This window comes from Leptodactylus fuscus, chromosome 6 (assembly GCF_031893055.1).
Source record: "Leptodactylus fuscus isolate aLepFus1 chromosome 6, aLepFus1.hap2, whole genome shotgun sequence".
NCBI classification, from domain to species: Eukaryota; Metazoa; Chordata; class Amphibia; order Anura; family Leptodactylidae; genus Leptodactylus; species Leptodactylus fuscus.
In genome coordinates, this window is record NC_134270.1 from 25,601,451 (window position 1) to 25,626,104 (window position 24,654).

The window sequence follows — 24,654 nt, forward strand, 5'->3', positions numbered from 1 at the left end:
GGTTAAAACCCGTACAGATTTAGTTGTGTAGAACATTTAACCCGCATCAATGATTTCTAAAGAATAATGTTTTTGGCTGGTATTATTGTGACACCTGCTTGTACTGATGTACACAACCGACCTGCATCTAAAGATAATTAAACTCGCATACGCCAGAAGAACATCCACAAGCTGTTCTCCTTCGTGGGGGCTGTACAGTTATCTCTCCGTCCATATGTCACCTTGACATTGACATTCAGTAATTATGACCCCGAGCCTCTCTAATAATAGGACCTCGCCAAGACTCAGGGGCAATAACAGAGTCTACCCTGAAGTCATTCCAGACATTCAACTCACTATATATTATTATGTTCCCTTTATTCCACTGTATCGAGCATTAGCCAGGATGCATATTTATCCCATATCTTTTATTCAACCCTTAATAACAGTCTAAGATGAGAGATTTGAGTCACTTTTGAGAAAAGCGCATTACAAGTATATACGGATATATAATATGTTAAAAAGAAAGTTTCAGTATAAAATTACCTGTTTTTTTAAAACATTTTTTGAGTTTTTATAAAATTTTCCAAGCTGTTATCTATATTTTTAAAAAGTACTATATCCTGCAATTTTCACTATGACCACTAAGCATAATAATAGACGGACAATTGCCAATCCGGAAGTGCTTTTCTTTGCAGCAGAAAGGTGCATTTATATCATAGACAAGAAAGACAGGATTACAATAAAAGATAATATTGCTATAGATAATGCCATATAACACTCACTATTGTACCTACTACCGTGTTTCCCTGAAAATAGGACGGTGTCTTATATTAAATTCTTGTTCTAAATATAGGATATGTCTTATTTTCGGGGGGATGTCTTATGGAGCGGGGGACAACCCGCCCCATAAGAAATGCTGGAGGTTAGGGGAGGGGGGGAGGTATGCTACTTACCTTCCCCATCTTCATAGCAGCGCTGGTGCTGCTGTTGATCGCGGTGGCGGAAGTGGTGGGTGTGGCTTAGCGCGGCTGCCGGCAGTTACTGGAGAGCCTCACTTTGTGGGTATTGCAGCCGGCTGAATGCTGTGCGCTGTGTTCCATGTGCACAGAAAAGCCGGCTGTTGCGATACCACTGTTCTGGGATGGTTTCTGAGAGGTTTCCTTATATGTAAAGGGAAACTGTCAGCATTTCCAATGGTTTAATTGACATGCTATGATTTCCAAAACCGCAACGGTTTTGGAAATCGCAGTGTGTCCGCTGTGCATATTTTACCACAGTGTATGGATCCACTATACTGTGATTATAAATCGCTGCAGTTTTCTCAGTAGTGGTTTATGCCATGTGGCGCTCCCGGTCTTAAAAGGAGTCCAACACCACAAAATTTACTTCTAAACCCCTTACCCTTTGTTCACATCTGCATTCGGTATTCCGTTTGGGGAGTCTGCATGGGGACCCCCCGAACGGAATACCGAACGCAACTGCAAGCGGTGTACAGTAAAAGCACATGGACCCCATAGATTATAATGGGGTCCGTGTGCTTGTGCTGCTCGTACGAATCATGCGGACAGGAAAGTAGATTGTGAACTACTTTCCTGTCCGCATGTTCTGTGCGGAGATCTGGTGGCAAGCACACGGACCCCATTATAGTCTATGGGGTCCGTGTGCTTTCACTAGCACACCGCTTGTAGTTGCGTTCAGTATTCCATTCGGGGGGGGGGGGGAGGGGTGTCCTCATGTGGACGGAATACCAACACAGATGTGAACAAGACCTTACGTGCAGTGACATAGACTGTCTGATCCAGCCAAGGACCGCCCACCTGACAGTATAGAGCCTAATTAACATACCGGGTGCTAAAAACAACAGCACTGATTTATTGGGAACAGTGGGAACTAGAGAAAAAGTTCCAACTGCTGCCGAATCAGAGAGGCAGCACCTACTGAAGGACGAAAAGAGTCGGAGTGGTGAAAGATCTCTTGAAAAAATTTTTATTTAATTTTTTTTCTTAGCAAAGAACAGTCGTTGCAGATCTATCTAGACAAGCTTGTCAGTGGGAATACGCTGAAAAAGACAGCTTGTTGTATAAATTAGTGTGAACCAGCGTAAATCTCGCCTGCTAATTCAATGGGAAGGGAACCAAGCACTTATGTTGCCAGCTCTATTTCTTGCACTAAGCTATAAACTTTCTATTTTCTGAGTATCCAGCATTTTTAGGAAAGCAACTAGCAAAAAAAAACAACTCACAAAAAGCTGCAGATCTGTCACAATGTGTCCTGTATTAATCACTGGAGTCACTGCTCTACAACACTCAGGACTGCAATAAATAATCCCTACATGTGAGGCTGCTCAATGAGTCTTTAAATAAAGAGTTGGGCATAGACCCGGAGAGGCGAGATCTGCGCGGCCAAGGAAACAAAGTAATCTATCGAGTCTGTATTTCACCGACGCGTCAAGATTGGCAAAATGAACAGCGGTCCCTGGTGTGCTCATCTACGAATGAGTTTTCTTTCCAAATTGGCATTAGGAACTGCACCGTAAGAAAACCACAGAAATATAGATGATAGAAATATATAGACGTAAAATGGGATTTCACTTTTTAAACTTTGAAAAGTTACAGCAGAACTAAACTTTCCAACAACTTCTGATTTTTGGCAGCTTTTGTGTCATTAAAGGGATCCTATCATTAAAACGCAATTTTTTGTGACTAACACGTAGGAATAACCTTAATAAAGGCTATTCTTCTCCTACCTTTAGATGTCTTCTCCGCACCACTGTTCGGTAGAAATCCTGGTTTTTGTCAGTATGCAAATGAGTTCTCTCGCAGCACTGGGGGCGTCCCCAATGCTGCGAGAGAACTCTCCAGCACCGTCTCCATCTTCTTCTAGAATGGTCTCTTCACGCGTCTTCTTCTGGTGTTTTTTTCCGCAAAGTGGGCATGGGATTCATTTGAATCCAATTTGCTTGCACTGCAAAATGCAGCAATTTTTCCCACAGCGTTTCCACTGCGGGCAAATCGCGGTGTTTACGTCCCGTGGGGCCCCGGACTAAGACGGGGTTCACAACTCCAGTCAAAAAAGTCCTGCAAACACCAATTTTTCTTCCAATGCTTTTAGTTAAAAAAAAAAAAAAAAAAAGAACACTTGATAGACCCTATTATAGTCAATAAGGTCAATCGGGCTCCGTTGGTGCCTATTTTAGTGGTCTGATTGTCCTTTCTTCTTATCCTCCGACAAACATCCCAATGCTTGTTTGAGCCTAGTATAAGTGGTGTTTAGGCCGTTGCTTAAAGGAGTTGTGTCCAATCACTGATTGTCAGGTCCCCCAGTGATCAGGAGGAAGGTGGAATGAAAGTCCCCATAAGCTTCCTTGTGAATGGAGCGCCAGAAGGGGACATATGGCTGAAGATTTATCACCGCTGGAATTTTAATGTTTTTTCTAACACGCAGACATTCAATCCATTATCACATAACACAAAGCATGTAAATAAAAAGAATCACTTCAGTCTATAAAATAAAATTTAATGAAATGAAAATTGATTTACTTACCTGATTTGTATAAAATATGCAGAATGAGCGATTATAACCTCCTGTTATTGCCCTGGCATTTGTCTTTGCAGCTTAATAACAGCAGTAAGCCATTTGGTGTAATGTTTAAAGGCTATAAAAGCCTCTTTTAGCGGCAAAAATACGGCTAAACTCTCCAGTTAATGTTAACATTGTGAAAGCCGTTAAGTGAGTGCAATGATTTAAGAGATGAAATGCGAGTGGCCTTTATTACAGAAAATTGCTGCGACTGAAACATCCAACATCCAGGCAGATTATTTATCCTCATCTCATCTGTACTAAACATATTTGGCTTGATGTGAAATGGGATGTGGATGCAAAGTGGCTGTTACACCTAATCTGCCGTACCTGAGCGAAGTAAACGGGAATCTCTACCACGGTTACTCATGTACAGGACTGTGCAAAAGGTTTAGGAAGGTGTGAAAGAATGTCTTCAGAAATAGAAGGGTTAATGTTTTGATCAATTAGTGAAATCTAAATCCCATCAATATTTGGTGTGACCTTTGCCCTTTGCCTTCCATCAATTCTTCTAGGTACACTTGACTTTAGGCAGTTTTGGAAGGAACTCGGCAAGGACGTTGTTCCCGCCATCTTGGAGAACTAAGCCCAGATCTTCTGTGGATGTAGACTTGCTCCAATCCTTCTGTCTCTTCATATAATCCCAGACAGACTGAGAGTGCTGTGATATTTGTAGCTGAAACTAACGGGGAACTGGGGTAGAATGCAGAACTGAAAGTGCAATGAACTTCGAAACAATATATACCACTAGCCTCTGACCGCCACTTCGTCTGCGTGTTGTTGGCATCGATGAGCCGTCTACATTCAGCAAATTGCTGCCATCGATGGTTTGCTTGCTCCGGCGTTACAGCAGCTCTTCAGCTGTCCTGCTGCTGAACTTGTTCCTCACGCCGTGCCTATGATTGTTCTCTTGCTGGGATGCCATACAATGAGTGTGTTGTTGGTGTTGATGATGATCCGCCTGCTCTGGCGTTTCGTCAGCTGTTAAGCTAGCCTGCCGCTAAACTCATTCCTCACACTCTGCCCGTGATTGTTCCGACATCTCAGCAGCTCGTGGACGCCATATAGTGAGCATGTTGTTGGCGCCGATGATCCCCCTCTGTGACTTCTGCCTACCTTCATAGCTCTCAGATTAGATTTTCTTTTTCCCAGCATGTTTAAAAGTAGCAAACTGCCAATTTGGATTAAAGGTGTTTTCCCATCCATTGTGTCAGCACTTCCTGGAGCAGATCAGATAATATGCAAATGCATGTACACAATGGACTGAAGGCGAGCTGAATGTTTACACAGAGAGATAACAGACCTGGCTTTATCAGAACCTGAGATAAGCTGCTGCAAGAGCAGAGTAATATAGTATGTGAACATAAATTCATAACAGTTGTGAAGTCATGTCATTCAACGGGATAAAAGTAGCCTATGTGTCGACGTTACAATCTATCTATGTGACAAATTTCAAATCTGTTCAGCTGTTTTTGCGTGATTGAGGAACAAACATCCAAACACACAAACTTTCACATTTATACTATTAGTAGGATAGGATTTCCAATCTTAGAAGGTATAAAAGATCCTCTTTAACTCTTTGTATTTTCTGTTCCCTCTTGACACACCGGAAAAGGCCAGTTGACCACTTAGCGGTCACTTTCTTTGTGATGAGAGAGCAGTAAGTTGGAAAAGAGAAGTGTCAGAACAGGAGCTGCGGGGGATCGGAGAAGTATGATATGTAAGATAAAAGAGGACGAACAAAAACCCCGAAACTGGACATGTCCTACTTTTCCTCCATCTAAAGGACATAGAAAGGAGACGGCTTACAAATTTGCAAACCGTAACCTATTGTTATACCTAAACACTAACCTTGGTAAAAACTTGAGCTGAACACTGAAGGAAGACTGAGCTTGGATGAATCCAGTCTTTGGCAGCAGCTCCATGTGGTTCCTCAGTTCTTTGCAGACCTCAAACTTTAAGCGAAGGGCGGTTGTTGCTCTGCAAAAGACAATAAACATAAACCATAAATGGATGAGGTAAGCCAATTCTATATTTTTTTACGTTTACAAACTAAATACCACTGCAGTCTATAAAATTATCTTCTAGGCCAATCAATGGCCTCAGAAAGAGGACCCGTGATGTCATAGGTTGTGAAATTCAGGCCCTTCATTGGTTGGTCTCAGCGGTCATGTGACCTCATAGGCCAACCAGCGGCTCCAGCACAACTACTGAAGAGACCCGCCAGAGTAGATGAATCGGGAGGTGCGGGTGGACACCAGAGCAATGGGGACAGGTGAGTATACGTTTTTTTATTCTCTTCACTGCCTTCAGCTTATTTAAAAGTTAAAAGATTTGTCCATTTTTTTCCTGGACAATCCCTTTAAGCACTGGCGCATCTTTAAAGGATGCAGTGGCAGCAGTCGCTACTGGGCCCCAGACCCTGAGGGGGGCACATAACACTACTGGGCCCTAAACCCTGAGGGGGCCACATAACACATAAAATATATTACTATTCTGAATGTCGCAAGGTAATTAGGATCCCTATTACAGATTTTGCATTGGGGCCCAGGAAATTCAAACTTGGCCTCTAGAACTAACTCTTGATAGAGTGATAGAAAATTATTTTTTTTTAGCTGCAGCATTAAAGGGATTCTATCATTAAAATCACATTTTTTCTCAATCACACATAAGAATAGCCTTAAGAAAGAAAGCTATTCTTCTCCTACCTTTAGATGACTTCTCCGGGCCGCTGTTCGGTAGAAATCCCAGTTTTCGTATGTATGCAAATGAGTTCTCTCACAGCACTGGAGGCAGTAACCAGGGCACAAACAGCACTGGGGGCGTCCCCAATGCTTTGGCCTCTCTGCTCGTTTTCTTCCGGCGGTGGGTTAAAATTTCTAGGCCTCGGGCAGAGCAGACAGCGCAAGTCCACAGGCCACAAGAAAATGGCCTGTGGACTGTGTAAGTGGCCATTCTTCTTGTGGCCGCAGGCATGCGCAGTCTCCTCTGCCCGAGGCCTAGAAGTTTGAACCCAGCGCCAGAGGAAGATGCGCAGAGAGGCCGTTCCTGAAGAAGATGGAGGCGGCGCTGGACCGCCCCCAGTGCTGCGAGAGAACTCATTTTCATACTGCCGAAAACCGGGATTTCTACCGAACGGTGGTGCGAAGAAGACATCTAAATGTAGGAGAAGAATAGCATTTCTTAAGGCTATTCCTACGTGTGATCGAGAAATTTTTTTTTCATTTTAATGATAGAATCCCTTTAATTTAGCTCTCCTTCCTCCCCCTTCCCTCTCCATAGACTTCTATAGATATGGGTTATCTGATACGTGACCTGTCGTCCATCTCGAAATGGATCTGAGATTTCAGAATGGAAGTCGGTTTAGCAGGGAAGAGGGGAGGAAGAAAACAGACTGAGGGGAAAGAAGCATTTTTCTCAGATAAGATGCATTACAGGGTTCTTATATTCGGCTGTACTACTGATTTTGGAAACATTTGTTAAAATTGACAGTGGCCATGTCAATAATATCGGTTTTTATATAAGCTTATATAACAACTGTGGTTTCTTTATATTGGGAAATAGTGTTGCAGTAATGTACCCTAAATTTGAACACTTTATTTGATGTGGCTTCCAGAAATGATTGGAGAATTATTATCACTTTCCTTTGTACTGTCCTCGCTATCTACATACAGAGTAGTCTTTTCTTCAAAGGTTTTTGGACAATATCAGGAAGAATTTTATTCTTGTGCCGCCGCCGTCGCAATATATGAAATGGAAATATTATAATGTAAAGTAAGGTTACTCTTCCCTATAACATTTTGTCCCTGTAATTGGAAAGTTTACTTTTCTCTTTTAACCAATTATGTTGGAAGGGTTCGGGTGGTATTAACCTCTGCTTGTCAAACATCAAAGTAAAAGAAGATTAACAAGTTTCATGCATAATACATATATGGATGACTTCTTGCATACTGCCTCAAGACTGAATCATCCAAATCCTTACTGAAATCGCTGAAATTGCTGCGCTGTTTTATATTTTGTGCACGCCAGCCATAGTGGTTAAAGAACATTTATATTTTATATGCCCTGTACTTTAAGACGCTACGTTTTTTAGAAATACAGGGGGCTTTACTAGCGAAAATGTCCAGAATTCTGGTGCCATTTTTTTTTTTTTTAATGAAGATTGTGAGTCCCATATAGAGATCACAATTAGAGATGAGCGAACAATATTCGCAACAGCCGTTTCGAATAGCACGCTCCCATAGAAATTAATGGACGAAGCCAGCCGCTTCCATTCATTTGCAAACACGGGTAGAACATACAAACTCCTTACTGATGTTGTTCCTGCTGGGATTCAAAGTCAGGACTCCAGAGCTGCAAGGCTGCAGTGCTAACCACTGAGCCACCATGTTGCCCTAATTCTAGTGCCATTTGTGGTCAACTGCATAGATGTTTTGCACCACATTTATTAATGTATTGTTAGACATCTAAACATCGGTGACATCTGTTGTCTTGATCAGTTGCCAATTGATACGATCATGAATATGGAAACTTCTAAGGTCTGGGATTTGTAAGAAACCTGCCATGATTTCCCTACTGTAATGAGGTTATCTTCTCATGCATGTAGTGACCCTTCCTGATAAACTGTGCATAGTATGCATTGTATTATCGATAGAAAATCCCTTTAAGGGTCAGTGCACACCGAGTTTTTTGGCACTGATTTTGACGTTGAATCTGCCTCAAAATTAGCCTCCAAAAAAAGCCTCCCAATGCAGTTCTATGGGGAGGTTTTTTTTGGAAGCTGATTTTGAGGTGGATTCAACGTCAAAATCAGTGCCAAAAAACTCGGTGTGCACTGACCCTAGGGCTGAGTTCGGATGGAGTTTTTTGGTCAGGATTTTGAAGCGGAATCCGCATCAAAATCCTGACCAAATAAACATCTCACATTGAAATAAATGGGTGCAAGTCATTTCTTTTTTCTGCGAGCAGTTTGCTCCCCCTCACAGAAAAAAGAAGCGACATGCCCCTTCTTCAGGCGGATTCCACGGCCAGTTCAGCTGCGGACATCCGCCTGAAGACACTCCCTCCCGACTAGGCCCATTCATTTGCGGAGTGCCATGACTGGATGCCGATGCACTACACTGGCATCCAGTCGCGGCTAGCGGTTTTTTGGTCCGGAATCTGAGGCGGCCTCCGCGTCAAATTCCGGACCAAAAAACCTCATCTGAACTCAGCCTAAGGGTCCATTCACACGGAGTATTTTGGCGCTGATTCTGGCGTGGAATCCGTGTCAGAATCAGTGTGGAAAAAAAAGCCTCCCATTGAACTGGAGGCTTTTTTTCTAATTTTTTTTTTTAAATGTAGATTGTGAGCCCCACATAGAGCTCACAATGTACATTTTTTCTCTATCAGTATGTCTTTGGAATATGGGATGGAAATCCACGCAAACACGGGGAGAACATACAAACTCCTTGCAGATGTTTTTTTGCCCTTGGCGGGATTTGAACACCAGGACTCCAGCGCTGCAAGGCTGCAGTGCTAACCACCGAGCCACCGTGTGGCCCCCCTGGAGGCTTTTTTTCCACGTGGATTCTGACGCAGATTCAGCATCAAAATCAGCACCAAAAAACTCTGTGTGAATGGAACCTGATGCCAGTTTGACATTGTAGCATGGCTCAGTGTAAACAGGCATATGAGAGAAAAACAGACATTACATGGACATTTTAAAAACAATGGAAGCGAATAGGTCAATTCACATGGCCATTTTTTTGACAGACTGATTTACACGGCCATCAAAAAAACAGGCATGTTCTCTCTTTGTCAGTTTTGATGGATATAAAAACTATACATGTGAATACACCCATAATATACAAGTGAATATCGACAGACGTCTGTTTTTGATGGATGTCCAAGAATGGAACAAAGCTGTAATACCAGATACAACCCATACACAAGAGTGGCACTATTTCTAGAATCAAAAACAAGAATTTTTCTTCAACTGGCAAACAAGCTCTATCAGCACAATAGGTGACTCAATGTTCAAAATTTCTGCTTATGTTTATATATAGTTTGTCCATCTTTTTCTCTTTCATACCTGTTTTTAATGATAATGCTGTCTTGGTAGAGGCGATCATACATACAAATCTTCAGGTCAATGTTAGAATTTGGAACGTACACGGGAACGTCAATAGCAGACCCAATCGCTGTCACAGGAATCTGAAAATAAATACAGTAGGTTTTCACAAGGACTGTTCCATTTTTTTATTCTGGTAATACATGTTACAATGACTGTCCTGGTAGAGGTGATGCAGAAGCCGGTACAGTTAGATTTGGCCATAAAGCAACCGATGCAATTGTGTGGAGAGATCACAGGGCATTTTGTGTTTTGTGTAACCATTTAATGATTTTTGTTCTACTGTGTAAAAAAAAGGTTTTTTTGGGACCTTATTAATGATCTATCCTTAGAATGGGTCATCAATAGAACATGTGCAGAGGTCTGACACCCGGGACCCCTGTGAATGAGCTGATGAGAAGTGACTTTGATGACATTTTTTACACACGTATTCTTTACACGCGTATTTTGCCAAAGTGAGTGCGTGTTTACTCCGTGTGAATGGACTCAAAGACCGATGGAAGTGTAAACTTAGCCTAAGGTGCATTCACATGGAGGAAAACGGGGAGGAATTTGGTGTGGAATTTCAACGCTGAAAAAAAGCCTCCCATTGACTTCAATGGGTTCCTTTTTCTGCTCGCAATCGTTTTCTGAAGTCAATGGGGAAAAAGGAACTCATTGAAGTCAATGGGAGGCTTTTTTTTTTCAGCACTGAAATTCCACACCAAATTCCTCACCATTTTCCTCCTTGTGCATGCACGCTTAGGTGTTTTTTCTGTTTTAGGCTAAGGCCCTACGGGCCGTATCCAGAGCACTAAAGCGCTGCAGGAAGAACCACTTAGTGAAAGCATTGCGGTTCAATCTGCAGCTTTTAAGAGAAAATTCAGAGAGTTTTCCTCTGCGGACTTTCTCTTAACATTATATCTACGGGAAAGCCGCCGGCGTTTCCGTAGATATAATTGACATGCTGCGATCTTTTCCGCAAAGTGGGGATGGGATTCCCATGAATCCCATCCACTTTGCCTGCACTGTACAAGACTGCAATTTTTCTCCGCTGTGGGCAAATCGCAGCGTTTCCGTTCCGTGGGGCCCCGGCCTTAAGGATCCAATACATAGAGATCTCTTTAACATTTGTCCCCTTGGCTGGATTACACAGCATTACTGTCATTACACAGCACAATACTGAAAGGTCCATTGCAACATTTAACCTCTGTTTGCGACTTCCAGGTGAATACCCCTGTACCCCTTCACTCAGTCATACGACTTCTAACCAGTAAAGTAGGGTATAGAATTGAGCAGCTTCGTAGTGCAAACCTATTGGATCACATATTTGTTTCAGCGATGTCAGAAAAACCCTTAAGAGAGTTATTGAGAAGTCATGGAAGCTGCAAATGACGGGGTCAGTAATTGTGTCTCATAGCGGATCCTGTCTGAAAATGTTGCAGGTTGCAATCGATAATGTGCAAAATAATTTGGAGCAGTCACCATGAAACCTCTGAGACACCTATCATAAGAGACTGGAGGATCTTACTGAACATGTCAAAAATCTGCACAAAGTGCAAAATTGCCTGTGTACGGGGTCACTGCTGTCCGTATACGGAGGAACACATTACACATTGTTTCAGTAACATTGGTTTGTCCTTGTGAGAGTTATTACAGAATATTCAGGTGAATTTCCCTGTATGATATTCGGGTGGGGGTGAAAGTGACATGTAACCAGCCCTGGCTGACAATAAAGTCAGAAGTTACTTCATTTGTGCTGTGACACATTGTAAGACAACACACAATCAGAAGAGAACACAACCTGCACATATGGCCATAAAAGATGCACAGGCTGAGATCTATACTGGGAGGAAAGCGAAATAACTCGAAGCCTCTGAAAAGTTTTAGGCAAACGCTTATTAGTTTAGAAACTGAAGGAAAGTCTGATAGCGCCGCTGGGAAGAATAGATCAAACAAGTAATGATCTTATGATTCAGCTTTAGTTTGTGAAAATTCCCTGATCACACTTCTCAACTAGCTGAAAAGCATGGCGCAAAGAAGAAGGGAGCTGAAAAAATCTTGTTTTGAAGCATTTGTGTACGTCTTAGGCTGCATTCACACAGAGTAACGCCAGGCGTCATTTGTGTGTAATTTGTGTGTCTTTTACGGCCGTCATAAAACATTTACATAGAGTTCTATAGGAAAAGACGTCTGTCATTTACTGCCGTCATTTACAGCCGTCATTACAATGACGGCTGTAAATGACGGCCGTAAATGACGGCCGTCTTTTCCTATAGAACTCTATGTAAACGTTTTATGACGGCCGTAAAAGACACACAAATTACACACAAATGACGCCTGGCGTTACTCTGTGTGAATGCAGCCTTAGGGTGCATTCACACTGAGTAAACGCTAGCTTATTTTGTAGAGTAAAATTACACTTGTAAATTTTGCTATTCCATTGACTTCAATGACATTTTACAGGCGTATTTTTACAGGCGTATTTTTTACAGGCGTATTTTTTACAGGCGTATTTTTACAGTTGTAAAAAAATATCATTGAAGTCAATGGGATAGCAAAATTTACAAGTGTAATTTTACTCTACAAAATAAGCTAGCGTTTACTCAGTGTGAATGCACCCTTAGGGAGCGTTCACACTGCCGTCGGTGTCTGACAACTAGTGTCCGCTGCTAATGTCCGTGCAAAATCTTGCGCGGACATTAGCATCGGACACTAGCTGTGTCCGTGACATTTTGCATTGCTATAAATGGAGATCGAGTGCCTTCTTTACAGTCCGTGCCTGTCCTTAACTGTCCATTCCCAAAGATGTCCGACTTTTCAAGCGGACTGCTAGACCCAACATGCTGATTTAGCCGCGGCGCCCGCCTCCCGACAGCACCCCCCGGACTAGGCCCATTCATTTGGGCCTAATCCGGAGCGGAAAGCCATGATGGGATGCCGTGCACTGCACCTGCATCCCGTCGTGGCAGCCGCAATGGAATATGCACATGTGAAAGCCCTGTGTGAACTAGCCCTAAGGGTCCATCCACATGGACTTTTTTGTCGAAGAAAAAAATCTTCTTCAGGAATTAGGAAATTTGCCAATTCCATGTGGGTTCACCGCCTCCCATTGACTACGTTGGTTTTTGCAGGCAGAATCCGCTTGAAGGAAGCTTTTTTTTTCTGTTAGCAGAAAAAAATCTGATAGCGGGAAAAAAAAAGCTAGCAGAACCCATAGGGCTAGTTCACACGGGGGGCGGTGGGGTGGATTTTGGCACCGAGAGTGACGTGGGTCACTCTCGGGTCAAAACCCGCCTGCCACGACTGTCGCGGTCGCGACTTCCACCTCCAGAGTTGGCTCAAATGAATGGGTCGACTCCAGAGGTTGCTGCCGCCAGGCGGACACCGCGGATCAACACGCCGCGGAATCCGCCTGAAGAAGAGGCAGCTCGCTTCTTTTTTCCACTAGCGGCAACATGCTGCTAGCGGAAAAAAGAATGCTAGCAGTCTCTATAGACCACCATTGTGAGGGGGTGGATTATGACGTGGATTATGCGACATAATCTGCCCCCTCTGTGCCCGTGTGAATGGGCTCATAGAACTCTATGGGGAGGCTATTGTGTGTATCAGTTATTATATATGGTATATATCTATATGCTCACACGGCTATAGAGTAAATGACATTTCTGAGGATCACCAATCCATATTAATAAAAAATGACACATTCACCTGCACCATGCAGACAAAACACCTTCACTTCAGTCACGACCACAACCGAAAAATAGTACTTACAGCTTTGCAGCTTTGGTTTTCAAAGGTAATCTCAAACAATGAGCTTGAGTTTCCAGGAAAGGTCGGAGTAAATACAACCGGTATTTTAATAGAGGAAAATGGTCCAATCTCTCCATCTGTCTCCTGAAATACAGATTACATCAGACCAAACAAAAACAGCATGGGACATAAAGTCTGAGCTACAGAGAAGCAAGGATAAGAAAATATACTGGCACTGAAGCCAGCGATATAAAAGCATCTCTACTACAGTCTTGTATAATACATAAGCCAAAACTTATTGACTGTGAAGGAATCCCCAAGAACTGAATGCCAAAAAGTCAGGACCTGAGCTCTTGAGCAGCTCTCTGTTTATAGAAAATCTTACCTGGTAATCCTGTCTCCCAATATCGCTCTATGCTCGGGATTTGCTTTAGAAAAATATCAGGCTATTTTTTTTCAGTCAGCTCTATCTTTCTAACTTTAATATCAATAGGCATAGTATTGGAAATGTAATGTGGATTTACTGATACGGGGAAATAAACCTAATTGGCCTGGATTACACAAGAGCTTCTGTATGAGCTCTTAAAGGGGTTGTCCATTATTAGAAAAATATCATTTCTTTCTTTCAGCAACAGTGTCCCACTGGTTCATGGGTTATGTCTGGTATTGCAGCACATCTGCAGGGAAGGGAATGTGGAGGAGTTAGAATACTATGGACAGAAAGACATGATTTTCCATGCCTGTAAAATGTAAAGCATTAGCAGGTAGTGTGTGAGTAGATGGTTTGTGGCGTCAGCTATATTCGCCATGTCTGGGATGCCTTGTTTATTTGTACCCCAACCAGGGCTGTGGAGTATGTAGGCCAAACAACCAACTCTGACTCCTTTATTTTTCTACAGCCCGACTGACTCCTGCTCTGACTTTTTCAGCAATGTCTGAAAGCCGTGGTCAGACAGAAGCAATAAAGATTCTCGAAGTAGAAACAAAATTTCTAGGAGAGTAAATATGTAACAAAACTATGTATCTAATTAATTATATAATATTAATAATTGTATCATATAATTAAAATAATTAATCATTTTATTCATTTTATTCCTGGGAGTTCCCCCTTGTGGTGTTTGAAGACTCTTCAGCGACGCCTCCATCTTCTACAGCCGCTTCTGTCCGCCGCATCCTTCGTGTGGTATTCTTCCGGTGAGCCTGCATTCTGCCATCGGGCTTCGGGCAGAGCCACTGCACATGTCTGTTCAGTCATTTTACTGTGGCCGCTTACAGTCACCGTACACTCGTGAAAGCGGCCACAGTAAAATGGCCGGACAGACATGCACAGTCAGCTCTGCCCGAAGCCAGAGCCGACTGCGCATGTGCAGAATTTAGATTCCAAACGCAAGTTTCCCGGAAAAAGACTACACGAAGGACGCGGCGTGGCTGTAGAAGATGGAGGCGTTGCTGGAGAGTCTTCAGGCAGCTTGAGCACAGGGGAACGCCCCCTGTGCTGTCTGGAGACTCATTTGCATATTGGGAAAAAATGGTACATCAATGGAATGGCGGCGCAAAGTAGAAATATAAAGGTAACAGATAATATCATTTATACTGAATTGTTAAGGCCAAGAATATTTTCTAACAATAAAATTTCAGACAGTATATTGATAACTACATGTCTATGCTTTCCAAAAACAGCTAAGCAGAATTAAAGGTAGTCTACCAGCACCCCTAAGAATATTTCGCTCTGTTACAGAGCATATTGCAGTGATAACAACATATTTGTTATGTCACTTTTGTAGAAAAACAAGTTTGAAGTCTTATGCAAATGAAGCAGTTGGTGCACTGGGGGCGGGCCTGCACTGCTCTTGCCACGCAGACCCCTACCATCTCCTGCCTATGCCATCTCTTGCAGTGAGAGTTGATCCTCACATGGCTATAACAACAATACCCATCCTATCAAAGGAGCAAAGTCAGTGAAGGCCCACCCCCAGTGCACCAGTTGCCTAATTTGCATAAGACTTCAAAGTTGTTTTTCTTCAATTCTAGAAAAGTGATATAGATAAGAAAGGAATGATGGTTATCACTGTAATGTATTCTGTGACATGGTGGTGACATGCTTAGGGGAGGTGGTAGATTCCTATACACAGTGACTATCAGTTACATATTACAGAGGAATACTATCATTAACACAATGAGTAAAGAAGGAAAACAAAACTAATTCCCCTCTTACCTCACCCAGCTTAATATCAGCATTTTCCTCTTGAGAATCTCCCTGTAAATCTTTCTCAACCGCATGAGATTCTTCATTAGCATTTCCTACTAAATAAGTATAAAAAAACAAAACAAAACAAGATGTACGTCCATCCTCCGATCAATATACCATATACCTCCAGATATACAGATATGTCCACTCACAACTGATTTCCAATTTAGTTAAAGAGAACCTTTCACCTCCTCCACCAAGTCTGCTCCGCTGATTCCAGGACAGCTGGAATTTCCTCTCTACCTTCCTCCATTCTGGAGTAATAGGTGCAGTTAGTTTTGGTGCCTGACACTGCAGAAGGGCGGTGTCAGGAAGGGGGTGTGATTCAGAGCACCAATCAGAGGCCGCCAGTGTCAGAGCTCAGCATCACACCCCCTTGTCTACTCCTGCCTGACACCACCCACCTGACAGTACAGAGTCTAAATAACATATCAGGCACCAAAATTAACAGCATTGACTGCTCAGGAAGGAATACTAATGATACCTGTGTGCTGCCGATGTCTCTACGGACCCATTCACTTTCTTCAATAAGCTTGGGCTGGATAATGGACAGCTATAGGACCTGTCCTACGTTTTAGCCCAGGCTCACATTGCCATACATGGGCCTGTGCTAATACATATGTGTGTATATGGGGCCATTACAATATAATGTGAAAAACACTGACAATGTTCCCAATTTTCTTCAGGCTTCCATTGCACAAGAAATGTATTAGTACCTGGTGTCACATGTGGATAAACCCTTGGGCTCCAGGCATCCCCTCTCGGGGGACTGGTTCTTTCACTGTCTATATCTGACTGGGCCGACTTTGGGATCTCTGGGCTCTGGTCAGAGGATTCTGGAGAGAATTGAACATCTGCATCCAGGGAGATGTCTTGATCTGAAGCTGAAGGAATCTGAAAATATAGAATATTTTATTACTAAGAACTATAAGAAAGAAAAATAAACTCAGACACTGAATGTATCGAACACTTATCCACTACCTGTGGTACTAACTGGCCATATACTGAAGGCTGGCGAAGCACAGTCTGGATATCTTTTGGGAGGGTATATATTGGGACTCTGGAGATGGGGCGTTGATCCAAGGATCTATTCCGACTGCTAGAATTGTTGTCAAGAATAATTTTTTCCTAAGATAAGGAAGGCTGGCTTTGACCTAATGGGATTTGCACCTAAACTGGATGAACACATTTTTTTTTTTTCAACTTGACAAAGGCTACCATTGGTACAAAAGACAAAGATATACACTGGAACATGCTTAAAGGGGTTGTGAAGGAAAAAATAGACAACCTGTTCAAGTTTTAAAACAAACAGGTGCAGTGAAAAAAAAAACAAAAAAAAAACACTCACCTTTCCAAGGTGCTCCAGTGCCTCCCTGCGAGGTTCGGTCTCTCTCGGTCCCATGCTGACATGTGGTGGAAGTCCCAGCCGCACATGACCCCTGAGGTCAATCAGTGGCTTCAGGAGAACTCAGGAAGAGACAAACTCAAGGGACTTATCTGTGGTGCTACCGGCGCTTGCGTTGTTCTTCAGTGAAGCCAGAGATGTACATCCAAGTTTCACTGCGCAAGTGCTGGAGGTATAGGGCAAGTGCACTGAAGCCGAGGTTGGCTTCTCTAGCTCCATTGAAGAACTGCGCTGGCACAAGGAGTACAGCAGCAGGAACGGTATAAAACTTTTTTTTTTAATGCGACCATGGACTGCATTATAACTGGGCGATTTGGGACACTAAACCCTAGGTCCATAAGGACCCGTGGGTGGTTTAGTGTCCCATATTGCTCTGACAGATTCCCTTTAAGGCCCACCAGTAGAATTCATTCTTGAGGCGCACTATACAGTTAAATGCAAATATTACCTGCCTACCATTTGCATTTATTTAATGCCCAACAGTCTCATCCGCTACCTCTGTCTGCTGTCCATTTGCATTAACCCCATATAAAAATAAGAGGGGAGCTTTCCTCCATCATATTTTTTACTTTTCTGATAGACACAATACTGAACCAAACATGATGGAAGATAGTCATGCGGTTTACATTAGAGTCAAGGGGAAAGAATGTAGAAGGAGGGGGCTCTTTTTTATGTTACCCTGCTACGTTTAATGTCTGTTGCTGTCATCCTGTAATAGATGACAACAACAGACTGTAAAAACAGTAGGGTGAACATACCCTAACTCTGTTACCAAGATGATTGGGGATGGGGGCCCCACAGTGACAATAAGGAGATGGGATCCAGGAAGGAGAATGGTGGTTGATGTGCCTCTGTGTCTAGTGGTCATCTTAAGCCACCCAATGCATGAATATATAATAATTGGGGTAGTTTATTCTACTTAGTTTATGCTATGGGAGCCTAGACTAGAAGAGATGTTGTATGCCGCTTATCTGTACGTAGTCGTAGTGCAGTGGTTGTACTGTGCCATGCACTGCTCATGCATGGGATAGGGGTCTAGGGGCCCACCAGGTGATTCACCACCTCCCCTGTGGTCAGATCAAGCCTTTCCACACCAGTATTTCATCACAAACTTCACTTCCTACTTACCATATCTGGAGAGGAAACATCTGGCGGTGTCTTCTCAGCATCACTAGCTGGTTTTACTTGCTTTACTGAAAACCTTGTCCCCAGAGCTCCTGTATTTGTCAGGGTGATGTACCGGGTCATTGTCTCTCCGATGACGTGCGTGCCAAATTCAACACATTTCTTATCTATGGCCAGCTGTAAAAACACTCTATGGTCAGATAATCATTAATATTTACTACATAATAACTAAAGATTATCAGCTGACATGGCTTACAGAACTGCATGAGATACTATGTAGTCCATTATGAATTTCTGAGGCTCTCCTAAAATTTCAATAATCTACCAAACCCAAAGAAAATCAAATACTGTTATTTGTTATTTTCACCCTACCATGAACTTCTCTCAATATTGGCGTGGATTTTTTGAACTGTCCAGTTATGTCCTAGTCAGGGACCTTTTATGGCCACTATGCCCATCCCTTTAAAATTCCGACTGCGAATATAACAAGTGAATTATATTGAATGTATACCACATCAATCTATTTGTGTATCTACACTGTTGCTAAGTACAGCCCAAATACGTTCAGGGTTTGATCAGCACAGTTTCCTTGCACTGCTGGGGTCCTGGCTCTGAACCCGGCATCATTTTCGGTAGGAAATACAGACAGGATATTTTATTCTAGAAACAAGGACTGGACAGTTAAATGGATGACCCAATAAATATATCCACATTGATATTTGTAGATAATTAAAAATTTAATATTTTTGCAAATTCCAACAATTTTAAATTTTGCAGCGCTTTAAAGATTTTCTCTAACCATCTTAGTGGTGATGGTCAATTGGTTGTCAAATGATACAACCAGAAATGCAGGAACTTACTATGGTCTGGAACTTGTCAGAAACTCAGCCATGATGTGCTTATTGTGGACAGGTTATCAGGCAGGGATGCTACATGCACAGGTCAAGAGAAAAGATTGTCACCACTAAGAGAAAATCTTACAAACTCTGCAAAATTTTTAATTATTTACATCTGCAAAAATGTTAAAATTTTCTGTCAATGGTAAATTATTGTACCCCTACAGCAGTACGTTTTGCCATAAGTTGCACAATACAGCCGCATCCAGTCTCAGCTACCAGTATTTTGGTCTGGAACCTGAGGTGGACTCCGCCTCAGGTTCCGCCTCAGGTTCCGCACCAAAAACCCCGTGTGAACCCGGCCTAAGAAGGTGTCATGGGGCCTAGCCAGAAAGTTGCTCAGATAGTTATCACACAGAATAGTGATATGCCAGGACTAAATAGCCTTTAAAAAGATATGCTAGCCATTAATGCATGTTTCCACAGAATAGGTTTTATGTGTGGTGGTCCGACAGAGCCGTTCCAACAGTGGTGTTAAAGTCTATGGGGCCGTGTGCTGGCCTTGCAATGGCTAGCACACAGAGATTGCCTCCTGTCATGTGAATGAGCCCTAAGAGTCTGGAAAACCCTTTTACGTCTGTATGTCAGTATTCTGCGATGGAACTCCAATAGTTAAGTGTTTTATATTGCTGAATATTCACATTACCTCGCACTTCTTAGTTGTGCATCTGACAGGAACAGAGAAGGGACCGGTCTGAGCCAACATCATCACTTCCCCTTCAAGATCCTCATTAATCTAGATAATGAATAGTGGTTAGACGCAGTTCACAAACACAAGCTTTTCAGTTTACACTTCCTCAGCTTCAAGTGTCTATCAAACTGTGTTTCTGAAATCGATTCCGGTAAAGAGCAATTACAAAGGCAGAGGATGAACTTCCTCCAAAGCAGCCCACATTTTGCTGGAGAGTCCTGGATTGCCGGGACTATCGTGGCCACGCTGAGTCTACTTCTGTGCCCCTCATTGGTATGGTAGGAGAAGACATTACATTACAGCAGGGGGTTATACAGGGATTCTATCATTAGAATCCTTTTTTGAAGACTACGACGGAATAGAGAGGAAGAGAGGCTATTCTTCTCCTACCGTTATCATTCTGATCCGCGCCACCGTCCTGGTGTTATTTCGTTTTTTTGCTGTATGCAAATGAGTCTTCAGAAAGCACACGGGGCATTACCCTTTGCTCAAAAAGCATAGGGAGCATCTCCTGTGATGTCCGAAGACTTTCGAGCAACGCCTCTGTCTTCTTCTCCGGTCTTAGGCTGCATTAGCCGAAAGAGGTGACTGCACATGTCCATTCGGCCATTTTGCTGAGGCCTCTTACATGAGTGTCCAGTTGGCCACAGGAAAATGGCCGAACTGACATGCGCAGTTGGCTATGCTAGCTAAAGACGCGGCTGATGACATGGCAAAGAGGTGGTCGGGAGAAGAAGACAATGGTGTCGCTGGAGAGTCTATGGACAGCAAAGGGGGCGCCCCGTGCTTTCTGAAGACTCAATTGCATACGGCGAAAAAACACTGGTACCGTGGTGCAGAGCAGAATAACAGAGGTAGGAGAAGAATAGACTTTCTTAAGGTCTTAGTCAGAAAAGGATTTTAATGATAGATAGATCATCCAGTTTCAGCACATAAATGCTATTATTTGTACAATGAAAAGTTGTGCAATATTCCAATATACTTTCTGTATCAGTGTATCACATTCTTCTAGATCTCTGCTTGCTGTCATTCAAGGTTTACTTGTGGTGGATAAAAATCAGTCCATAGTCATGTCCATAGACTCTGCATCACATGACCATGGACTACAGTTAGGGCCAGAAATATTTGGACAGTGACACAATTTTCGCGAGTTGGGCTCTGCATGCCACCACATTGGTTTTGAAATGAAACCTCTACAACAGAATTCAAGTGCAGATTGTAACGTTTAATTTGAAGGGTTGAACAAAAATATCTGATAGAAAATGTAGGAATTGTACACATTTCTTTACAAACACTCCACATTTTAGGAGCTCAAAAGTAATTGGACAAATAAACATAACCCAAACAAAATAAATATTTTTTTGTGAATCCTTTGGAGGCAATCACTGCCTTAAGTCTGGAACCCATGGACATCACCAAACGCTGGTGATGCGTCCTGGGTCATGTGACGTCCCGGACGTCATTAAAGATGGCCAACACCACTGAGGACTGCAGCGGAGCCGGGGATAGGTAAGTAACTTTGTTTTTTTATGTTTGTATTCCCCCTTGGTCTCCGATTATTATACTCTGGGGTCTGAAAAGAATAATAGAGAGCGCAGGAATGCAGGGGGGGGGGGGGTTGGGGTCTTCAGTGGGTGTCCGTCGGGGGGGCCCCATGTCAAAAGTTCGCCATGGAGCCCCGCCGCTCCTAGTTCCGCCGCTGCACATGACCATAGACTGTATATCACATGACCATGGAGTGATTTTTATCCACTGGGGTAAACAAAGAATGACAGAAAGCAGAGATCTGGAAACTGAGGAATTGATACAGAAAGTATATTACAAAATTGTACAACTTTTTATTATATGAACAAAAAATATTTATTTGCTGAGACTTGACAACAACGGGAGACAGAATCAGGGTGGAATCTGCCACAAATTTTGGGTCGGAATTCACTTTAAAATCAGTGCCAGATTTTGCCTTTGGAGTACCCTTCATCTGTGACTACAATGACATGTCCAAAGATAGTATAAGGCTGCATTCACACAGAGTAACGCCAGGCGTCATTTGTGTGTAATTTGTGTGTCTTTTACGGCCGTCATAAAACGTTTACATAGAGTTCTATAGGAAAAGACGTCCGTAAATTTACGGCCGTCATTTACGTCATTACAATGACGGCCGTAAATGACGGCTGTAAATGACGGCCGTCTTTTCCTATAGAACTCTATGTAAACGTTTTATGACGGCCGTAAAAGACACACAAATTACACACAAATGACGCCTGGCGTTACTCCGTGTGAATGCAGCCTTAGTGGAATAGGTTCTCTTCAATAACTTAGCGTATGTGATTGCTTTAAAGGGGCTCTATCAGCAAAATTATCCTGTATGAGCCCCACATAGACATGAATAGGCTTTAAAAAGACTATTCAGGCACCACTAAAGTTATATTAAACTACCCCACCACCCCCCGTTTTAAAATAAAACCCTAGAAGAATATGTTAATCTTATCTATCGTGCACGGTGGGCGGGCATTCAGGGTGCGACGTCATCTTCAGCGACGCCTCCTCTTCCAGTGATATCCTCGGGTCCCGTCTTCCTCCGGTGCTTGTGAACTGCAATTGATAAAAAATGGCGCAGGTGCATGTGTAGTAGCAGCAGTAGTAGTAGTAGTAGCAGCATACTACTGTGCATGCATCCGCGCCATTTTTTATCAATGGCAGTTCACGAGCGCCGGAGGAAGACGGGACCCGAGGACATTGCTGGACGAGGAGGCGTGGCTGAAGATGACGTCGGACCCTGAATTTCCGCCCACCTTGCTCAATATATAAGATTAACATACTCTTTTTTAGGGTTTTATTTCAAAACGGGGGGGGGGGGGATTTAATATAGCTTTAGCGGTACCTGAATAGCCTTTTTAAAGCCTATTCACACATATGTGGGGCTCATACAGGATAATTTTGCTGACAGAGCCCCTTTAAATTCAGAAAAAATGTCCTTACTTAAAAGACATAGTATATACTTACCATTGGTCTAAATATCACAATCATTTCACACGACATTCCCGCTGACATTTGTCCAGGTGGGTCAAATCTATAAAACAACAAAAGTAAGGAATCTGTGAACTATCCCTCTCCTGAAACTGAACAATAACTACCCTAAACTTCTCAGCGCCCAGTCCCCTTAAGAAAAACCTGTGACATTGCCATGCTTCCTATCTGCAGGCACAATGTTTTAGAGCAGAAGATTCTGAGCAAATATTATATATACAGATATATATGATAATCCTGTAAATAGTCCCACCATGGGGAAATCCAGTGTGTTACAGCGGCATGGATAATACAGTAACAATACAAAATACAAATACAAAAGCTCCATGGTAGAGGCATGACAGTGACAGTAGGTACAGAGAAAAGGTCAAGCAGATAGTAGGAGGGATATCACAGCATATATATATATATATATATATATATATATATATATATATATAATTTTTTATTTTATTTTTTTAAATTTGCGACCTTTTATGCCTTGTATACCAAAAAACTATCATACAAGGCATTGTAAATCTGAGCCAATGAACTAATACAGTAAAGATCTAAAAAGAAAATGGCCTATAAATGTGTCTTCATAACTAGCACTGAATATATACCAATAAAATGAAGGACACAATCTTCATTGTTTATCTGGTCACAACTTCACAATGTAACCCTGACACCAGGGAGCCGCAATGTGAAGTTTCTATACTAATCTAATTCTGTAATGCGGCATGTTGTTTCCACCAGCCCATAAACCGTGTCACATAATATCCATCACTCACACCTCAATGTCATATTACCATCAAGACTAGATGTAACAGAAAATAGCACAATATTGCTGGACTGGACTGTATATCCCATACTGTATATATTACTTACAGGACTGTATACCTCCATACTATATACGTTAGTTACAGGACTGTATACCTCCATACTATATATGTTACTTACAGGACTGTATACCTCCATACTATATATGTTACTTACAGGACTGTATACCTCCATACTATATATGTTACTTACAGGACTGTATACCTCCATACTATATATGTTACTTACAGGACTGTATACCTCCATACTATATATGTTACTTACAGGACTGCATACCTCCATACTATATATGTTACTTACAGGACTGTATACCTCCATACTATATATGTTACTTACAGGACTGTATACCTCCATACTATATATGTTACTTACAGGACTGTATACCTCCATACTATATATGTTACTTACAGGACTGTATACCTCCATACTATATATGTTACTTACAGGACTGCATACCTCCATACTATATATGTTACTTACAGGACTGTATACCTCCATACTATATATGTTACTTACAGGACTGTATACCTCCATACTATATATGTTACTTACAGGACTGTATACCTCCATACTATATATGTTACTTACAGGACTGTATACATCCATACTCCATACTATACCTCCCATCTTGAGAAGGGGTTGTTCTCAGAGCTCACACTCTCATGGACCACAGCGCCTTTACTCCAAGGCCCTGGAGTGGACCCAGTAGTTGGTAATCTGCCCCCTGGTGGATCATTGTGCATCACTGACTGTAGACTATGGAGCTACAGTAGATTACACACTATAGTAGCACCCTTCATTTTTTTTATTGAATTTGGGCTCAGAAATGTTTTGCAATCTAACTTCTCTGTTACCTGCTACTTATCTACACCATATTAGGGGCCATTCACAAGGCGGAAAATGGAGCAGCAGCAGGATCCAGCAAGACAATGAAAAAATATGCAATGAAAACAATGGGAGGCAGAACGTGGGCAGAATTTGTCCCCAAATCAACTTCAAATCCCTCCAAGTGAACACTCCCTAACTCTTTGTACAGGA

General features: G+C 42.4%; 1 protein-coding gene across 1 annotated transcript in view; it reads right to left on the minus strand.

Moving 5' to 3' along the window:
- Positions 1-24,654, minus strand: part of CFAP74 (cilia and flagella associated protein 74) — a 121,980-nt gene that overhangs the window by 59,523 nt on the left and 37,803 nt on the right. The window contains exons 14-21 of the mRNA XM_075279619.1: positions 22,774-22,840; positions 19,726-19,815; positions 18,187-18,360; positions 16,370-16,547; positions 15,621-15,691; positions 13,427-13,549; positions 9,635-9,756; positions 5,413-5,541 (exon numbers count right to left, since the gene is read on the minus strand). Of these exons, the coding sequence (XP_075135720.1) occupies positions 5,413-5,541; positions 9,635-9,756; positions 13,427-13,549; positions 15,621-15,691; positions 16,370-16,547; positions 18,187-18,360; positions 19,726-19,815; positions 22,774-22,840 (954 nt within the window). The remainder of the gene's footprint in view (positions 1-5,412; positions 5,542-9,634; positions 9,757-13,426; positions 13,550-15,620; positions 15,692-16,369; positions 16,548-18,186; positions 18,361-19,725; positions 19,816-22,773; positions 22,841-24,654) is intronic.